We start from the raw sequence: 19825 nt of genomic DNA, 5'->3' as shown, positions 1-19825 counted from the left end.
AAATCGTCTGTAATTGTTATCATTATTCTATTACTGAACTGTTGAAGAGACTAAAGAAAATTATACTAGGACTTTAGTACATGACTGATTATAATGAGAGTATGCTTGTTAATATTAATATTATATAAGTAATTATGTGTCCTGAGATTTATGCATGTGTATTGTAACGTATAGGAAACCTTTACATGTCAAAGTTATGTGTTAGTACAGTGAAAGGATAATTTAATCTACATAGTTTTGGATAGTTAAATAGAGTGAATTGATCATATATGTCCATGTGCTAAAGCATATAGCATATATTCAGCCTAATATAGGGTTAACTAAGGTATTAATTAGATTTGGGATTATACATATGATTTTATGTGTTGAATTTGTTATGGCAGCATGATCGTAATACCCATATAGGATCTTAGCCAAATACTTGTGATTAGCTAATGTTATTTTGTAAATATTTTCTTAGTATTGAATTGAATTGTACCATACTAATGAGTTTAATAAACCTTTGTTCATTGATAAAACAGTTGTCTGAAATTACTGCCCAATGCACCACTTGAAAAACGTACGAACCTAATCACGCGGGAAATTAATGTGTTAAAAAATGAGATAAAGTGTCACGACTGCAATATTGTTTCACATTCAGACATATTTTAGTAATTGCTCCTTGTTTTTGTATTTATATCTCAAACTAAATGTCCCAAAAGGTGCAGCATAATGTAAATATTAGGGACACTAAGGGGAGAAATAACTTAAATATTTGTATTTTTGGGTGATATCTTGTGCATAAATAATAGTTGAACGTAGATAAGCATAATTTCACTAGATAGAATAATAATCAATAAAATGGGACACAACATTTATTTTTCCAGAATGCATCTTTAGCTATGGCTGTTCTTATTTTTATTTCTTTATCTTGCTTTCCATCTGCAGTAAAGTAGGTGCCTAAATATTTGTATTCTGTTGTATATTCAATCTTCATATTGTTTATGAATATTTCTGGCTTGGATCTGCTTTTTTTTGAGATTTTCATAAATTTGGTCTTTTTTGCATTTATATCTAATCCAAATTCTTTACCTTCTTCAATTAGTAGCTGCAGATTTAATTCATTTGTTTCTGTTTTCAGCTATTAGAATGGTATCATCAGCATATCTAAGATTGTTGTATTTTATACCATTAATACTAATCAATATTTTTTGTTTTTCAATCTTTTTCATCACTGTCTCACTATAGATATTAAATAGATTTGGTGAAAGGATACAACCTTGTCTAACTCCTCTTTTTATTTTCACTACAGAAGTCTCAGAGTTAAACAGATGAATTTTCTGTTTGGTGTAAATCATTTTTATAACGTTAAGTACATTATCTTCTATGTCTAATTTATCTAATATATTGAACATTTTATTATGTTTTGCTCGATCAAAAACCTTCTGAAAGTCTATGAAGCATAAATGTTCCTATTTCTTTCGAGTGATCTTTCTATTAGTATTTTTTAGTTCCAGGATAGCATTAATGGTTCCCATTCCTCTTCTGAAGCTTTTCTGTTGTTCACTCAATTTACCGCTTAAGGCACTTTCAATTTGTTTGTTAACGATGGTTAAAATAATTTTAGATGCATGGGATATTAGGCTCACAGTTCTGTGAGCTAAAGTCAAGAAATTTTATCAATTAATTCACCTCTTAGGGATACCATACACCAGATGTGAGAACAAACACACTATGGTAGGAGAAAATAGGATTAATCAATGTTCAATATATGTTTGCAGAAATACAATGGAAAGGATGAAAATAGAAAACAGAGATGAGATGAGATGGAGTTTGAGCATTTAAAGAGAAATGTGGATTATGCTGAGGTTCTTAGTGTTTCTAAAGTATCACAGAAACACTTTTAAAGTAAACTGAATTCTTTGTTGTACCAAGTTGCTTTTTATTTATGCATTCCAACCTACAAAAATAAAACTGCGTGGAAGGATAGGTAGTAAAGATGCCACCTTTTTATTAAATTACTTTCAACATCCAAAATAAATCCAGAGTAATTTAATAAAAAGTTGGCACACCGTTTGGCAACTCCTATAGGCAGAGATGACCTTGCTAATGCTTCTGTCTGGTATCTCCACTTGGGCCTGGATCCCACTGAAGAAACCTCAATAAAGGTTGAAACTAGTCTGGGTAGTGGCCCTTCGCTTAATGCATAACATTATACATATCCGCAAAGAGATGTGTTTAGCATTATGGGAGATACTGAGATAGGAGTGATTTTAACTTGCTCCACCTTTGCAATGAGTTTCCCGGTGTTGTACCACCTTACCCCAGTCCTGAAGATACTTTCAGGCGCAAACTTTGTTTGCTCACACTTGGATAAAGGATTAAACTAAATTTATTATAGTCTAACCAAGTGAAAAATAAACTTTCAACATCTTTCTCTAAATCCAGAGTAATTTAACAAAAAGGTGGCACACCGTTTGGCAACTCCTATAGGTAGAGATGACCTTGCTAATGCTTCTGTCTGGTATCTCCACTTGGGCCTGGCTCCCACTGAAGAGACATCAATAAAGGTCGAAACTAGTCTGGGTAGTGGCCCTTCGCTTAATGCATAACATTATACATATCCGCAAGGAGATGTGTTTTGCATTATGGGAGATACTGAGATAGGAGTAATGTTAGCTTGCTCCATCTTTGCAACGAGTTGCCCGGTGTTGTACCACCTTACCCCAGTCCTGAAGATACTTTCAGGCGCAAACTTTGTTTGCTCACACTTGGATAAAGGATTAAACTAAATTTATTATAGTCTAACCAAGTGAAAAATAAACTTTCACCATCTTTCTCTAAATCTAGAGTACAGGTAGAGATGGCCTTGCTAATGCTTCTGTCTGGTATTTCCACTTGGGCCTGGCTCCCACTGAAGAGACCTCAATAAAGGTCGAAACTAGTCTGATTAGCAGCCCTTCCCTTAATGCATAACATTATACATATCCGCAAGGAGATGTGTTTTGCATCATGGGAGATACTGAGATAGGAGTGATGTTAGCTTGCTCCACCTTTGCAACGATTTGGCCGGTGTTGTACCACCTTACCCCAGTCCTGAAGATACTTTCAGGCACAAACTTTGTTTGCTCACACTTGGATAAAAGATTAAACTAAATTTATTATTATCAGTTATTTGCTGATAATGCAAAATTGGATAGAATAATGGTTAATCAAGGCAACATAGAGAGCTTGCAGAATAATTTAAATGGGCTGTCAGTATGGGGAAAAAAAAAAAAAGGTATCAGCTGAATGTAGAGAAATGTAAAGTTATGCATTTTGGGATAAACAGATTGCAAGCAGTGTACCACATTGATGGAAATAACCTGCAGAAAATATATAAAACCAGGAATTTAGGGGTCGTGGTACACAGACAGTTGAAGTTTAGAGGGCATATTGCTAAAGTTGCTCACAGGATTACTTGGCTATTAAAGAATACACTAAGTAGTAGAATTGTCATTCCTCTTTATGGCTTTCATATGTCCACATCTGGATTGATTGCTGTGCTTAGATCTAGTCACCTAGGTTTCTTAGGGATGAGGAAGTCGCAAAGGGGATTCAGAGGCAACTGACCAAGATGGTGAGTGGAAACATTTAAGTTACTTAAAGGGTTTTATAGGAGTAACGCAGGGTAAGTATTTTGGCACTTGACAGCAAGCAGAACAAGTGGTCATTCCTGGAAGTTGAGTAAGAGTGTAGTTAGTAGAGCGAATGAATGGAATGGGCTACCAGGGAAGTTGTGAGTGCTTTGTTTGTTAATAGGTTCAAGGAGAAGTATGACAGATATTGTATGGATCACTCGTGATGAGTCTTCTCACTTCATGGAGGTGCCGCACAATAATAAAAGCAAAAGCTGGTTAGAATGCAGTATACACACATACATAACATCACTACATAATACTGTAGGAAATGGATGATTGCTTTACTGTTTTCCCATCGGTGAAATCAAAGGTTCAGATTTTATATTCAGAGTATAAGATGACCCCTTGTTTCAGCAATTTTTTTTAAACTTCAAATATAGTCTTATATGCCAACATATACAGTAGTATTCTTTTTTGTTTTGAACTGCCAACATATGCTCTTTCTTTCTAGTTATCATGAGATTGTCAATGTATGTAAGACAAAAAGATAGCATTAATTTCTCCTGGCATAGATGAGAAAAGGAAATTTTGCCTAATCATATGAGTTATTTGAAATATAATTTTCCCAGCTGTTTGTTAAGACCTTAGGCAATATATCAATGTCATTAAGAAAATCCATTACAGGAACATTTAGGGACTATAGTATTTTCAAGAGCTTCAGCAGGAACATTCCAATATTTCTGATATAAAGGGATAACTTCCTAGATGGAGGAAATTCCAGCTAGACCAGTAGGTGACCTTCATTGCTTGGTGAAATACGACCATCTGGCTTATTGGAGCCTGAAGTGGCATAGGCCATGTTCTGTCTCCAGAAAAGGGATTCCAGTTTTTGTTCCCTCCTGCTTTTCTGTGCAATGAGAGTGATACCCTTCAAAACCATGCCATACATATTTAGACCCTTAACCTCCTTAATTTCAAGGATACATCATTTAAAATGGTGGTGATCCAGGATGGCTGCCAGTTAGTCCACAGGGTCCCAAACCTGTCAGTAATGAGTCAGGAGCTTCCGATCAACTGCCACACAATCTCACTACCTCATACTCTGCCAAGTTGTGTCTGAGGAGATAGTTGTATGCAGGAGGCACTGTCGAGACCATCTAACCACAAACAAATTAATGATGAACCCTACATATAATGACAGTGACCCTGCAACAAAAAAAAAAAAAGAAGGAATCCTCTTCATAAACTAATTCAAATACAAATTGCACAATGCAATCATTCACTACATACAAACAATGCCAGAATCTCTTCATTAAACACTCACTTTCATATACACTTAACTAACATTTGTGCATTAACACTGACATAAATGACATTCATCATTGCTTACAGTCATCCATATCAGACCTCTCACTTCTGACCAAAATTCATTAGCATCTTCATCCAGTACTGTCCAAATAACAAACTTCACAATTCCTTTTACCACAAGGGTGGAAGAATCTCCCCTTTCGACCTCCTCTGGCTTAGGGTTTCCTTGCCCTTCCTAGTAATATTCATCTGCTGCATTAACTGTTCTCCAAACTGCAATAAGTACTCAGAGCTCTTCACACTCCTCACCATAAAACTTGACCAACTGCAATCCAGCTATCCAAACAGTGAGGTCAATCTTCCTAGACAACCTCAATGTTCATAATTAAAACTCACTCCCTTTTTCCAACACCACAGATCAAGCTGGATGAGAGGCAAAAATCTCTGTTATAAGCAAATGACCTAATGTAAATCCTTCATCTACCTACACGAATCCCCGATAACTCTCTTCACTCAGCCAATACTCTGGATCTCTTTTTAACCAGTTCTCTCTCTCCATATACACCATAATGGTCACTTCCCCTCTCAGCAACTCAGACCATGATCTCCTCTCTCACATAGCAACAAGCCACTCCCGACAACATATTCTCTGGCACTACCAAGGTACCAAATGGGATGACCTCCAGAACTTCTCTTTTCCATGGTCTGAATACTGCATAAGCTCATCCAAACCTAACACCCATTTCAAACATCACAGAAATTATCATGGGCATAAAGGCTTTCACTTCATCCCTTCTACCCAGAATCCTCGTCAACTTTTCAAGCCCTGGTTCAAGAAAAAGTGTATCAGAGGAGCTGAAAAAAAAAAATTCAGCTTGAATAAAGAACTCCAGCTTTATACTTTTCCTACACGAAAGCACACAACAAATGCAAAACAGTCTTCAGCAGATCTAAATCTGATTTTTCTCTCTCTCTCATCCTGATGGCACCACTGTTAATTCAGGCAAAAATAAAGTTGATCTCTTAGCATTGCTCTTTTTCTTGAACTTTTACATTGATGACAAAGGGAAATTGCCTTCTACATACTGGTAAAAGGCAAATCAGTTCCCAAGCACTATGATCCAGAGCTAACATCCATCCTGTACTGGCTCTACAATATAGTATACATAGCTGGTACTTATCCCAATGTATGGAAACAATCACATATCCAACCAATTCAAAAAAAAAAAAAAAAAGATAGAAGTGTACCATCGAATTACCGACCAACTGCCATCACTTCAGTCTTCTCAATCCATATGGATTCTGCCATACAATATCCATCTTAGTTTAGCTTATAATACCCACCAATGGACTTGTACAATAGAAAGGTTTAGAGAAACCTGTGCTGTAGCTCTTGACATTTCCAGAGCTTGAGTGTGTCTGGTATTGAGGCCTGCTAAACAAACTGCCATCCTTTGGTCTACCTGCCACCATTTGTAATTGGGTTGCCAGTTTCCTGAGTCTGCATATCATGGTTGATGGCTTCCTCTCTTCAAACTTCACCACCAGTCAGGGCTATGTCATATCACCTATCCTCTTTTTCATGTACATAAATAAATAGTCTTGCCTCTTTTTTTGCAAAAGCAGCATCAGATCACATTCCCTTATTCTCAGTAATACACAAATCAACAGACCTGCTCGGAGTAAGATTCAACTTCAGTCTTTCCCAGCACAAACACATCACATCGACAGCTTCCATAGTATCCAAAAAATTAGGGCATTCTCTTTCATTCAAGATGCTATTTTATACCCAACCAACTGTTAACTATATACAAATATTAAATCTGTTCATGCTTAGAATAGTGCTCACATGTTTGGGATGAAGCACTTTAAAAATTCTTGATGCTTTCCAGAGGAGAGCAATCTGGCTATAAACAATCCCTCTCTTACAGATTCACCTGTGATTCAAAATTCGTACACATCAAAGTTGAAGCTGGGTTGCATCGAAATGTTCCAATTCTAATTATTCATTTCACCTATAGATGGCACCCCAGGACTATTGGCCACTGAAGTGTATCTATTTATCTATCTATCTGCCACATGTCGGGTATTGGGCGTCTCCATTGAGTGGTTTTGTTTATGAGAAAAGCAAAATGATACTTTCCCAGGAGCAACAATTTGTTATTTTAGAATGTTATTTTGCCTGTCATTCTTACACAAATGTTATGGAGGAGTTGTCAGAAGTATCCCAAACATTTGCTGAAGAAAATGGAGTTCCCAAGCTGGACAATGGTTTCTTCAGCGACAAAGCGTGGTACCACCTAAGTGAATATGTCAATAATCAAAATAACAAAATTTGGTCATCAAAATATCCTCATTTTTCCATGAAAGCATGAGGATTTTCTCTGAGAGGACATTGAGCAGTGCACTGTACTAAGTCATCATCACCCAGTTCATGGCTCTCCTTAAGAGTGAAGAATGTGACTGTTTTCAGCAGGACAGTGCCACTTGACATACATCAAAAGAAACAATGCAATTTTTGCAAGTTTTGGTGACAGACTGATTTCTTAAGGACTCTGGTCCCCCAAGGTCACCAGATTTCTTATGGGATTACCTGAAAGGTAAGATGTATAAATAAAATGAACTGAAGATGAACATCACTGAAGCAACAGAGCAGTCAGTAATTCCACGCTTTGATAAGTTGCTTCTAATTTGGCAAAAAAGATCATGTGCTTGCATTCAAGAATGAGGCACCCATTTTGAACATTTGCTTTAGAAATGTTATTTATTTCTGCCTTTTGTAAAGATACAGTTATAAGCTTTGTTTGTAGCAATTTAGTTCTATAAAGTTTGTCATCAATATTGAAAAATTCAAGTTCATTTTATGATATGCGTAATTTTCGGATCACCCTAAATAAAAGTTAAAACATACAATATAATTAATATTATTTAACTCAGAACTGCAGCTGACTCAACAAACCTAATAATAAAAATGTCTCAAAAACCAATTAGGAATGATTAGTTTCCTACTTCTTTTGACTAAAGATGAATATGCATATGAAACCCAAGAGGGCTTATTGGTCCTGATGGTATTCACACTTAGATTTTCAAAGAGGCAAATATAGTACTCAAGAACCAGTTCCATATTCTTTGTTCAGATATGGAACAAGGAAGACACTTACTGGCTTAGAGCATTTTCAAAAAAAGAAAAAAAAAAAAGGGCTACGACAGTTATTGGGAAGAGCTTTCTTCAAGTTAGCTACTTCCTCTTACCAACAAATTTTTCAGGTCTCTGTGTACAGTGTCAGGCCAACTTATGTTCACTGCATGAAAACTCCAAAAGACATGTCATAAGCAAAATCACTTACTTGTCATGAGCTTTATGAAGATAACCAAAGCTTTTGTAACTCTGCATTCTGTAAAATTCTATCAATGACTCATCGTTCATTGAATTCATTTCATTTATTTTTCAAGACTGCTACATGTCATGTCATGACATATCAGAAAGATTTTCAATGACTCCATTGGCAATGAAATCAGTGTAAAGCAAGGCCCTGTTACCATGCTCTTTGCTGTCTTCATTACAACAGTTTATTTCACTGATAGGAAACTTCCTTAAGAAAGGAGGGATAACTTCTTAAAGTTAGCAAACTCAAATCTAAAATGAAGAGTGCAATACATTACTCTTGGAATTCAGTATGTTGGCAACAATGTTGTTTTCTCTCAGTCTGAAACTAAACTTTGAATTGTTGACTTGAAAGAATTATCCCAAATATAAACTTTAAGACACCTGCTTCACCAACATGATTCAATGCAAGAGTCATTCATTCAAATGGATAGAGTAAGAAAAGTGAACTATAAATTGGAAAGCAATCTTCTGGGACAATAACACAAAACTGAGCTTGTTCTGGTGTCACTTAAGATGCAATACTCAAGCTTCTACTGCACTTACTAAGCTGGCAAAAACAAAGTTGCATAACTTCCTATTACATAGTTTGAAAAACAATGTCCAAGAGATTGAATCCAAACAGTTTGATGACTATAACTTGGAATAATAGTTGATTTTTGCAAGTGATATCACTAGTTTTCCAAATTTGTTTAAATAGACAAGTGTAGCATAGTGTTGTTCTTTCTGGCATTCTAGCTTTCCATTTTTCGGATGTTTTGGACAAGTTCACATACAACATGCATAAGAGCTTACTTTTAAACCAAAAGTTCTCAAATTAGATGATTTTAGTAATGTCATATTTGATGAGTGTCCGCAAGTTTTTTTTTTTTTCAGCAACTTCAAATTAGTAATCACAGTCACCGTATAAAACAAATGGAAGAAACACACGAAGTTGTGACAATATGGCATACCAGTATCTGTTTACCCCCATCCCAGAGAAATGTGCTTTAATACTTATGCGCATGAATAGATAATAATTCACCACTGCCTGCATCTTTTTTTTTTAGAGAATCATTCAATACCCATACTTGGCAATGTGTGCAATAAGCACAGGAAGAAACTGCAATGATAAAAACATAATGTAATGATATTTATTTTTATTTATTGTATGATGATACAAAAACCAAGATGCCCACACAGGTATTTGGCATCATCTTATGAAACAAATTTAGCACCAGTTGTAATGTATCTTTATCTACAAATTATGTTTTCTACAAGCCAGTTTACCTACCTGGTGAGACAAAAAACTGAAGTTTCTGGGACGAAAAAGCTTATCTTTCATATGGATCCCATGAAATTTGAGATAATTCTTCTCTTTGAACTTGAAGACCTATATGTTATTTTTTGAAATTGATGGGGGTGTTATTTCCAAATGCTGTACCATCGAGGTCCAATAGATTTCTGACTTAGCTGTGCTTCTGAAGCTCATTTTCAGGCATATCAATTTATTTTAACCTTGAAGTTTTAAGTCCCTAAAAATATTTTCAGAGTCAGGTATATTTCAGGATTCTTTTAGTTAGGCATTCTGTTTATCTTGGCTATTTTCTTTTCCTCCTCATCAAATGCTGAGTTTATTATTATTATTATCTGAGACCATAAATCATCCAAATCAGCTGTCATACCTTCCCTAAATTCATTCACACTAGATGCATTCACTATCCCTACAGTATTATTCCACTCACTCACTGCTCTCTGAGAGAAAAATATAACTCTTACCCATTTCTTGACTGTGAACAAACTTAACTTCCATTGATGCCCTGTGTTCTCTTCCCACCTTCCACATAACAAAAAATTTCACCAGACGCTATCCTATAATACCCATTCAAAAGTTTATAGACCTCTACCATATAACCCTCTCTTTCTCCTGTTAGCCAGAGTCTGTAATCAACATACTCGCAATCTGTCCTCATAATCTGGATATAATCTTTGTAACTCTTCTTTGCACTCTTTCCACAGCTTCTTTATCCCCTTGGAATTCAGGAGACTAAATCTGCACACAATAATCCAGATATGGTCTTATCAAAGTCTTATAAAGAGACAAAATGACTTCCTTATCCTTACATGTCAAAGTTCTTCGACATCTCAATTATCATCTGAGTTTTATTTGCAACTTTTGCTATGTGACCTCTGAATTTCAAATTCCTATCCACAAATATGCCAAGATCCCTTGCCTCCTCAGTTTCTTGTAGCATCACCCTGCTAATATAATATGCCGATGGAAATCTTATCACGCCAAGGTGTGCATAAATTTACACTTACTAACATTAAACTAACAGCCTGGCATCCCTGATTGCCCTGCCTATCTTCGCATCATTGGAAAATAATTGCACATCTGAAGCTAGACCCTGCCTGATGTCATTAATGTATAGATTGAACAATAATGGTCCAGGGATTGAACTCTGAGGTATACACCACTAGTCACCTTAAATCTGGCAGATTCACACCCACTGTAAACCACTTTTTGATATGTCTTTTAACCATTCAGTGATCCAAGTCAAGAGTTTATATTCCAATCCCATATTCTCCATATGTTTATTCAATATTGTGTGGTATCCTATCACATGTATTAGAAAAATCCAACACTGTCACAGTGTATCCATTCTCTTTATTCAACTCGGCAGTAACATTGTTATAAAATGAGCAAATCGCTAAAACATGACCTTCCTTTAGTAAACCCATGCTATTTCTTGCAGAATACAGCATGTTTGTCTACCCATTTTTGTATGCAAATTCTTACCAACCTCTCTACAGTGTTCACTACTACACTAGAGATACTGATAGGCCGGTAGTTAGACACAAAAGTTTCTGCACCACCCTTGTACAATGAAACTATCATACATTCCTGAGCTGAGACTCAAGTTATACAAACATGTGAAAGGCGTAGCCAATTCAGTTGAGCATTCCTTCAGCAAACAGGCTGACATTCCATCTGCCCCTATAGACAAATTCTTATCCAGGTTATGCAACAGTTCTTCAACCTCATTTTCATGAACCTGTAACTCTTCATCCAATATAGCAGTAGCACTGTGCACCATGTTACATACACCTGGCTGATATATCTTAGCAAAGTGAGCACTCAAATTGAACAATTTCATTAGCTTCCAACACTCAAGTACCATCTACATTCAATAAAGCTATTCTTTCTTTTGCTTGCGATAACGATAAAATTCTTTTGGATTGCATGGCCAACTTTCATACTCCAATTTAGCTTTCCGCACAATACTTGTTACTTTTCTGAGCTTTTATATATCAGCTCAGCTCAACTGAAATAAATAAATAAATAAAAATCAGCTAACGCCTATTTGTTCCTGTATAGGAAGTAGGCAGGGCTGTTTACCCTAACTTTGGGAGACTGAGTGGGCAGGTCGATCTCCACTGATAGCCAATAAGAGAGATAGCTGGCCCAAAGCTATCACTGATTCATCGATACGCAATGAAGAAGATGGCAAGCTAGTGCCGCCATCTTGTGGTCCCTAGCCATAACACAATATTTTTGATGTCTGAAAATAATGTGGGTTCGACGGTCGATTTTCTTGAGTTTACGGGACAAAAAAACCTGATAGCCTGTGCCAGAGATCGATTAACTCGGGAACCAGTCGAAAAAAGGCTTAGAAAAATTTCCTCTAATCAGCGACTAGATTTGAACCACCAAATCCTTTCTTCATGCGGTCAAGCACCGTAGAGTGCAAACGCCACTTCTACTGAGCTACACAGGCTCGTATAGCTTTCATATATTTCATCATAATTCCTCTCAGTCTTATTCTCACGATATTCTTTCCACACCAGCATTTCCACCTCATTTAATCACTTTTTCATAGATTCCCATGTATTGCTGACGTTTTTCCCATTCAGTAACTGATACAATGGGATCAAAGATAGTATTCGCCTAAGTTGATCATAATTTCCAGCTTTGAAGTTTAGCATGTAACCTGTTCTAATTATTCTGCAAAAAACAAATTTTTTTTCATAAGTATTAATCATGGTTTTGTTGTGACCCTACACACATCTCTGTTCAGTTCACTGAGATGAAGGAATATGTCACTGAAATAATAATAAACAAGCTAATTTTAGCTGCCATTTGAGGATCTTTTCAGAAGTCAAGTATAACATATTTCATCTCTAGTAGATTGTTGACATCTAATATAAAAGAATAGATCTTTGTTTTCAGATTCAAATCCCCCCCCCACATCTTTTGAGACACTGAATCCAGAGATCTTGGTATATTTTGGGGGTTGCGAGTTTTTTCAATGCAAGAAGTGATGCTTTATTACATTATTTTTTTCCGATCTGGTGATGCAGGAAGCTAAGCAATTTATCCACTTCAGGGATTCTTGCAAAACTTCGATTAGTTTGAAGCTAGTTGAAATTAAAATTTAGAACAGAAGTTTTTCATTTATGTCTTTTCTCTTGTGATATAACATTTGGAGAGAAGCTTTCTTCTTTTTCCCCTCCAAGGCTTATCAAGAAGTGATTCCTGATAACTTCGGATATGAGATCGATTTAATGCTCTTATTAGAAATTGGCACCATTTAAAATTTTTCACTACATAATCAACCTGGTTGGTTGATTAAGTGGATACTGTCTCTATTCTCCAATGGACAGGCTGTAGTTTTGAAATCAACTGAAGCCATGTTTGTTTATCTTCATTTCTATGAAATAACCAGCAAAGATTTACATGTATGGTGACCCTGTTAAATTCTTTTAAATATTTCAGGTTGCTGAAGTTTATCAAGCACATAATAACTAACTAAAAAAACACATTTATAATATTGGATAATTCATTTTCTTTCCTGAAATAAGCATATTAATTACTATACACCATAATTGGAAAACACAAACATCAGATTTCTGGTAATACTGAGCCACGAATGTGAGCAGCCCATCTGCAACATTAAATTCCACTATTTGTAATATGGTAGTATCCTCAAGTTACCAAACTCCACTGGTTACAATGCTTACATAATACTCTTAAAAAAGATTAAACTCTGCTATTACAACATGTGTAACACTATTCTAAAACCAGTGTTACTTTAGTTTTAGGAATCATTTCAAAACTAAATGTACTGAATTGTTATACTGCAGAATTATGCAGTCTGCCAAGAACTATTTACCAAATACAAGGCGGCCCATAAGTCACGAACATTTAATTTAATTATATTTAGTATTTTTTTGTTATAATGAAATACAGAACCTGGAGATTTTTTAAATTAGTTATGAAAAACCACACCACATAAATACCTTCCATTTTCAGCTTCACAAAAATGGGCTCTTTCTGTGGCATGCTCCATGACAACTGTAATGTTTCTGGCTTCAGTGCCCTAATTTCTGCATGAATGTTCTCCTTCAGCTGTTGGATTTGTGCCACATACACCTTTTCTTTCAGGTAACCCCACAGGAGAACATTTGTGCACAAATTAGAATGCTGCAGCCAGAAACAATAACAGCATGAAACATGCCATAGAAAGGGCCCCCCCTCCATCTTTGAGAAGCTAAAAGATATTTACATGATGTGGTTTTTCATAAGTAATAAAAAAAATCTCTAGGTTCTGTATTTTATTATAACAAATAAAAAAGAATAAAATAATTAATAAATTAAAGTTATTATATGTTTAAACCCCTTAGGGCTTTATTTATTTAGCGTTTGGCTAAGAAGAATAAAAGCATATGCCACCACACACACACACACAAAGAAAATAAATAAAAAATATGTACAAGACATAAAAATGCAGAAAAGAATACAATGGTGTGAAGTGACGCTGTAGTCATATATATACATATAAAAATATACAATAAGCATAAAATTAAAATTAAATGTCCAAGTTCGACAGCATTTGTAGAAACTGTTATAAAGTCAGTTACTGGTCCCATGTAGGCTCTGTGAGGAAAGTCAAATGTGACATGTTGCATAGTTTGGTTATCCTCAGCACAGTCACAAGATGAGTTTGGTCTTATCCCCCCAAGTAAATAAGGAAGCTCCGCACCTACCATGGGCGGTGCGAATCCTCTTTAGGGAGGTCCATATTTTTCGAGGTAGGTCGAACCCTGATAGAGGGATGTTGGGGTTAAAGGCAGTCTGCCAGATTACTGGGGCTTTGGCAGTCCATTCCATGTGCCATGCTGTTGTTGCATCATAGCTTTTGTGACTTATAAGCCACCTATTATTAATCCCACTTATTGTACACCCCTTGAGGGTACATGGCAGGAATTTGATGATGATGATGAAATAAATTTCAAAAACAAAACAGCTACAGTAAAAGAAATATCTCTTGAAATGATATGAGGAGGCAATTACATAATGAGAATAATTTCAAAAAATAGAGGGTCAAATATTGAAAGAGGAAGGGAGGAGAATTCACAGTCAAAAGAAATGCAAAGAACTGACCACAGCTTCTAACCTAAGGTCCAATCTTCACTTTCTCTTGATGCACACTGTCAGTATCTACCCGAATACGAAAAACAACAATGGCAAGGCAATCTGGAATTTACTCAAGCAAACTGTATTTTGTACTGGATTAAATCCAAACCAAAACAATCATACAATAAGATGAAATATCATGCTGTTTGGGGAACTGCCCACTTAAACAATGGTCAACTATTTTCATCAAGAAGCCTGAGTAACAAATGAGAAGTTTGCTACTGAAAAAAAATTTCATCAGAATTTGAGATCACCTCCAACAACATAAGAAGTATCAATGCAAAAGTTCTAGTTCATCTAGTCTCCAGAAGAGACAGACTAGATGAACTGGAAGAAGAAGAATTAGGGAAATATGTCGCATTAATTAGTGTTATCAAAACAAAGTAGCCAAAAAGTGAGATTCTTCTAAACAACTATAAGATGTTATATTTCAGCAATGATGAACAATGAAATAAATGAGTAAGTATAGCATTCAAACACTAATCATGATAATCGAGAAGAGTGATATGGGAAAATACCAAAATATGGAATTCAAGAATTAGACTTAATTGTGCTTAAGGTCTCAAAAGAAGGCTTTACTAAGAATTTGATATCTTCTCAAAAGAAGAAGTCAAATTCTTCAATTCATTAGAGAAAGCAGCTGAGAAAAAAAAAAAAAAAAAAAAACGAAATGTGAGAATTACACAGGAATTTTCCTGAGAGCTCCAGATAAAATTTATGCACGAATAATCCAAAAGAGACTAATAAAACTTGTAGAAGAGAAACTTGAAGGGAAAACTAAGTTCAGGCCAAATATAGATATGAAAAATCTGAATGTCCATTAATATTCTCAATGAACATGCCAGTTTTAATGATGCAGTGGCAGGCAAATGGTTGCTGACAGGAGGGAAATAATTGCTAATAAAATTACATTACTTACTTCAAATAAAAATCTTTCTTCATCCAAGATTTGTCTTAGTTATCTGAATACTCAATAAATTAAAACTAAATATAGCAGCAACAATAGGCAAGGATTTAACTCAGATTTTCATGAATATTTTCTTTTTACATTTGATTAAATTATTTACCTAAATAATATAAAAATATATCAACAAATTGTAATGAAATACAAAAATAATTTATCTACCATTTCATCTGCCAAAATGCCATTAATTCCATTTTCATAAAGAGATATCATCCAGTTTAAACCCCGAACCTGATAATCACGAAGTTCTCCTCCTTTAATAACTGTAACAGCAATTATTTTTTACATTATAGAAAGTAGCGAGAGTGGGAAGGGAAGTTTAATCATAATTTTTAAGGTTTAACAAAAATAAAACTACTTTCAGATACTACCTACAGACATTAATGACACACTATAGTAAAAAACAAAATAAAGATATCAATTTAAATAGTGAAAATCTGTTCGTAAATTACACCTTTTGATGACATCCAATGCATACCTGAAGTCCCCAATCATTCCTTCAAACTACAGTGGTAGGTATTTACACAATTTTGACTTTAAAAACTTTTGGAAAAGTTTTCAGTGAATAGGGAATTTCAGTATTATGTAATTCAGTATATTTTCAAAATACACAAAGTAGACATGGTTTAATTTTGAGTGTATGAAAGGAGCCTCTACAGCTCAGCTAGTAAGCCTTTTTGGTTTGCAAAGACCTTTATAAGATCTTTACAACTGAAGTGAGTTATCTGATCTCATAAAGAGGTAGTATAACTTTCCTTTCTGGAATCAAAGATTTTTCATCTCAAAATCCACAAACTGAACAGAAACACACATGACTAACACACAGTGGACCATGCAGATAAGATGTAGCTGCAACATCAGACATTTAATTAGGTTTGTATGAAGCTAAGTCACTTGAAGTAACAGGTCATTAGCTTAATATGGTAAGGTAAAGACAAGGTGAGAAAATGAAGAGAATAAAAGTATCTATGTAAGACCAGTGCACTCCAAGACACTGAAGTGTTGTGTGATCATTGAAATAATACTACTGGAAGCATAGATATTTATGTCACTTGACTTTGAACATTGTTTGTTATCTGTTGCAATTCAGAACAAATAAACAAACAGTGAACTAAATTGCTGACTGTTGGTGAATAGTTAGAGTATCACATTCGTTATAATACTCCTATCATACAAAGTCCAAATGCAGCGCACCCCAAAACAATATAATCACTTATATATAAATTATTCACTTGAAATGATGCCATTTTAAAGCCAAGAAATTTCACCGATTATTTATTCTGGATTGCATACCATAACTTAGTATAAATGCCATTCTTATACAATGCACTTCACCAACGAAATCAAGTTTATTTCATTACTAAACTATGGTATGCATCAAATGTAACAGAGAGACAAGATGAATTCTACTAAATTCATGCCGACTTCTCTGCTGTAAATTTACCACTCTGTCCTCTGACCAAATATAATCAATTTTATGTTGAAAGGTCAAAAACATATAGCACATTAGTACCATAAATTGACGAGGATAAAACTTCAGAATCCTGCTCTACAGATTGAACATGGTACTCAGGCCAATTTATAACATAATCTTGTACATCAGGAACATCACCTCACTATCTACCTCTCCAGTGACTAGCCTCCGGCTCTCCTCTCTTGCTTAAACACTGCCATGATTTTAAAATCAATAAGAAACATGTTTCCTAAAAAGAATGTGTCTCTTAGTTCACAAAAAATCAAAATTATTTGAGTTAGAATGTGATGCAAAAAATGTTGAAGCATGTAAAAATATTTCTTTGTTCTCTTCAACACCATCAACATTGTGGAAGAATAAAGATGTTTACACATCGGCACTGGAAAACAACATAACTGGAAAAAAATTGAAACTCGAGCTTACAAATGTCGATGAAGCATTGCTTCAATGGCTCCCTGCATAAAGAAATGCTGGATTCTCAATAGATGATCCAACCTTGAAGGCTCATTCAGAAAAATTTGCAAAAAAATTTGGATGCAACGATTTTATACATAACATTGGTTGGCTGTATCAATTTAAAAACTGACATGACATCTTTATGTTGATTTTTTAAAAAAAAGACTAACTGAATTCATGTTTATTATTAATTGGTATTGTTTTTAATTATGGAGAAATAAACTGTGTTTAGTATATTAACTGTATGGTTTTAAAATTATGGACAAACAAATTGTGTTTATTATTAAGTGTGCTGCAGTTTATACAAGCATATTTATAAAAATATCTAGGTATGTAATTATATTATTTTTCTCTCTAATACTTCCGTTTTTTTTTAATCTATTTTTTTATCAAGTTATCGAGAAAGTAGTAGGTAGATTTAGCTCTTCACCCATCACTTCAGACCGATAGTGGACAGTACTAGTTCCCCTACTTATAAATTGGCCAAATACTTAGCCCAAGAGCTCTCTTTCTCTATCTCATTACAGGCCATACTTCCTCCCAAGTCAAATATTCTGTGCACTTCAAATCTTGCTTATGTGGTGTTCCTAAAAGATACCGACATTATGGTAAATTGTAACATAGTATCCCTTTTCCATAGTGTACTTTAAAAGAAACTTGAGAACTCTTTCAGACTCTCTTTACTGCTGGCATAGCAGTCTTATTCAGTTTTACAATGAACTCAGACTATTTCATCTGGTAGGGAAAAAGCCACAAGCAGATTGAAGACATATGATTCCCCCCCCCTCTCCACCGATCTTTTCATGGAACACTGAAAAACAAGGCTCTCAACTGTGCCCCCTCTTAAACCCGCAACATGGCTACACTAAACTATGTGGATAACATGTTTTCCATTAGACCAGATGGCAGGTATATGTTGGAAACCCTTTCTTAGCATACTATGACAGCCAATATTTGAAGATCCATTTCACCTCTGAAAAAGAAAATAAAAATTGTCTGCCCTCCCTTGATACTCTCGTCACCCAACAGACCAATAGATCCTTATCTAAAGAAAATCCACCCACCCACCCACCCAGGAAGGTAAATCCATCTTTTACTTCACTACCTTTCTCAGCAATATGGTTTCATCAAAATTAGCAAATCATGACAGAATCATTTCCTCTAACCACACTAGTTTCTTTCTATAGAAATCATTCGCGTCCAGGACACTTTTTTAGCCAATGCCTTTTCCCTTCACAAAATCAACAAAACTGTTTGCCCCTTCCCAAACCCAACTCTCTCCCCAAAATTCAATATACAAAACAAATGCTTGGCATTCCCTAGATCTGTGGCACCTCAGAAAAAATATCACGTGTGCTGAGAAAGTATAACATACAGACCTCCTTCAAACCATACCAAAAACTAGCCATATTCACCCATCAAAAGATCCACTCCATCATCTGGACCATGCTTATGTCTATTGCATTGCTTGCTCCTGCAACTATCATTCTGTGAACAAAGAGGAAGAACAGCAAATATTTGCCTAGAAAAACACAAGAACAATGCCCGTTATTTATAATTCAGGCTTTCTGGATATAACAAACCATGCTATAGATACAAATTACCAGATTCAATGGAAGAAAACCTCCTGCTTATATAGGAACAAATATAAACCTGAGAGACTTTTCCTAGAATCTGGTTCAGCATTACAACATATACTAATCTCAACAAATTTGGCTGTCTCACTTTACCTAAAATCAGAGAGTTGTCATCAATGAGACCAACTTTTCAATACCACATCCATAGAGGGCGTCAGAACTGTATGAACCTGCTATTGATACTCAGTGTTTTCCTTTTTACCAATATGACTCCATGGATGTGCTCAGTGCTTATGCCTAATAAATTATTATGCCAATATCTTAATAACAATTGCCTTTATTTATCTTTTGGAGATCTTGAAAAAAAAAAGGTATATGATAGTGTCAAGAGATTTTTTTGCAAATCGCTATAATTATATAGTGTAAATGCAAAATTATATGGTGCAATATATAGTCTATACTTAATTTATATGATTCAGCAGTTGGATGTACAAGATGGTATAATGTAAAAATCAGGTGTAACATAAATTTGTAATGATCAACATTGTCAGTAAACCCAATTCAAAATAGTAAAAACTGAATTCAGTTTCTTTCTCTTATGAAAA

The 19825-nt window shown here is 35.1% G+C and overlaps 1 protein-coding gene across 1 annotated transcript in view; it reads right to left on the bottom strand.

Annotated features, from left to right (window-relative positions):
* Iswi (nucleosome-remodeling ATPase imitation SWI) overlaps window positions 1-19825 on the bottom strand; it is a 365763-nt gene that overhangs the window by 276279 nt on the left and 69659 nt on the right. Inside the window, exon 5 of the mRNA XM_090392651.1 lies at window positions 15876-15976. Coding sequence (XP_090248777.1) covers window positions 15876-15976 — 101 coding nt within the window. The remainder of the gene's footprint in view (window positions 1-15875; window positions 15977-19825) is intronic.

This window comes from Typopeltis vanoorti, chromosome 5 (assembly GCF_054136105.1).
Source record: "Typopeltis vanoorti isolate ZY-2024b chromosome 5, IOZ_Tvanoo_1.0, whole genome shotgun sequence".
Lineage (NCBI taxonomy): Eukaryota > Metazoa > Arthropoda > Arachnida > Uropygi > Thelyphonidae > Typopeltis > Typopeltis vanoorti.
This window is presented reverse-complemented; position numbering and strand designations above follow the sequence as displayed.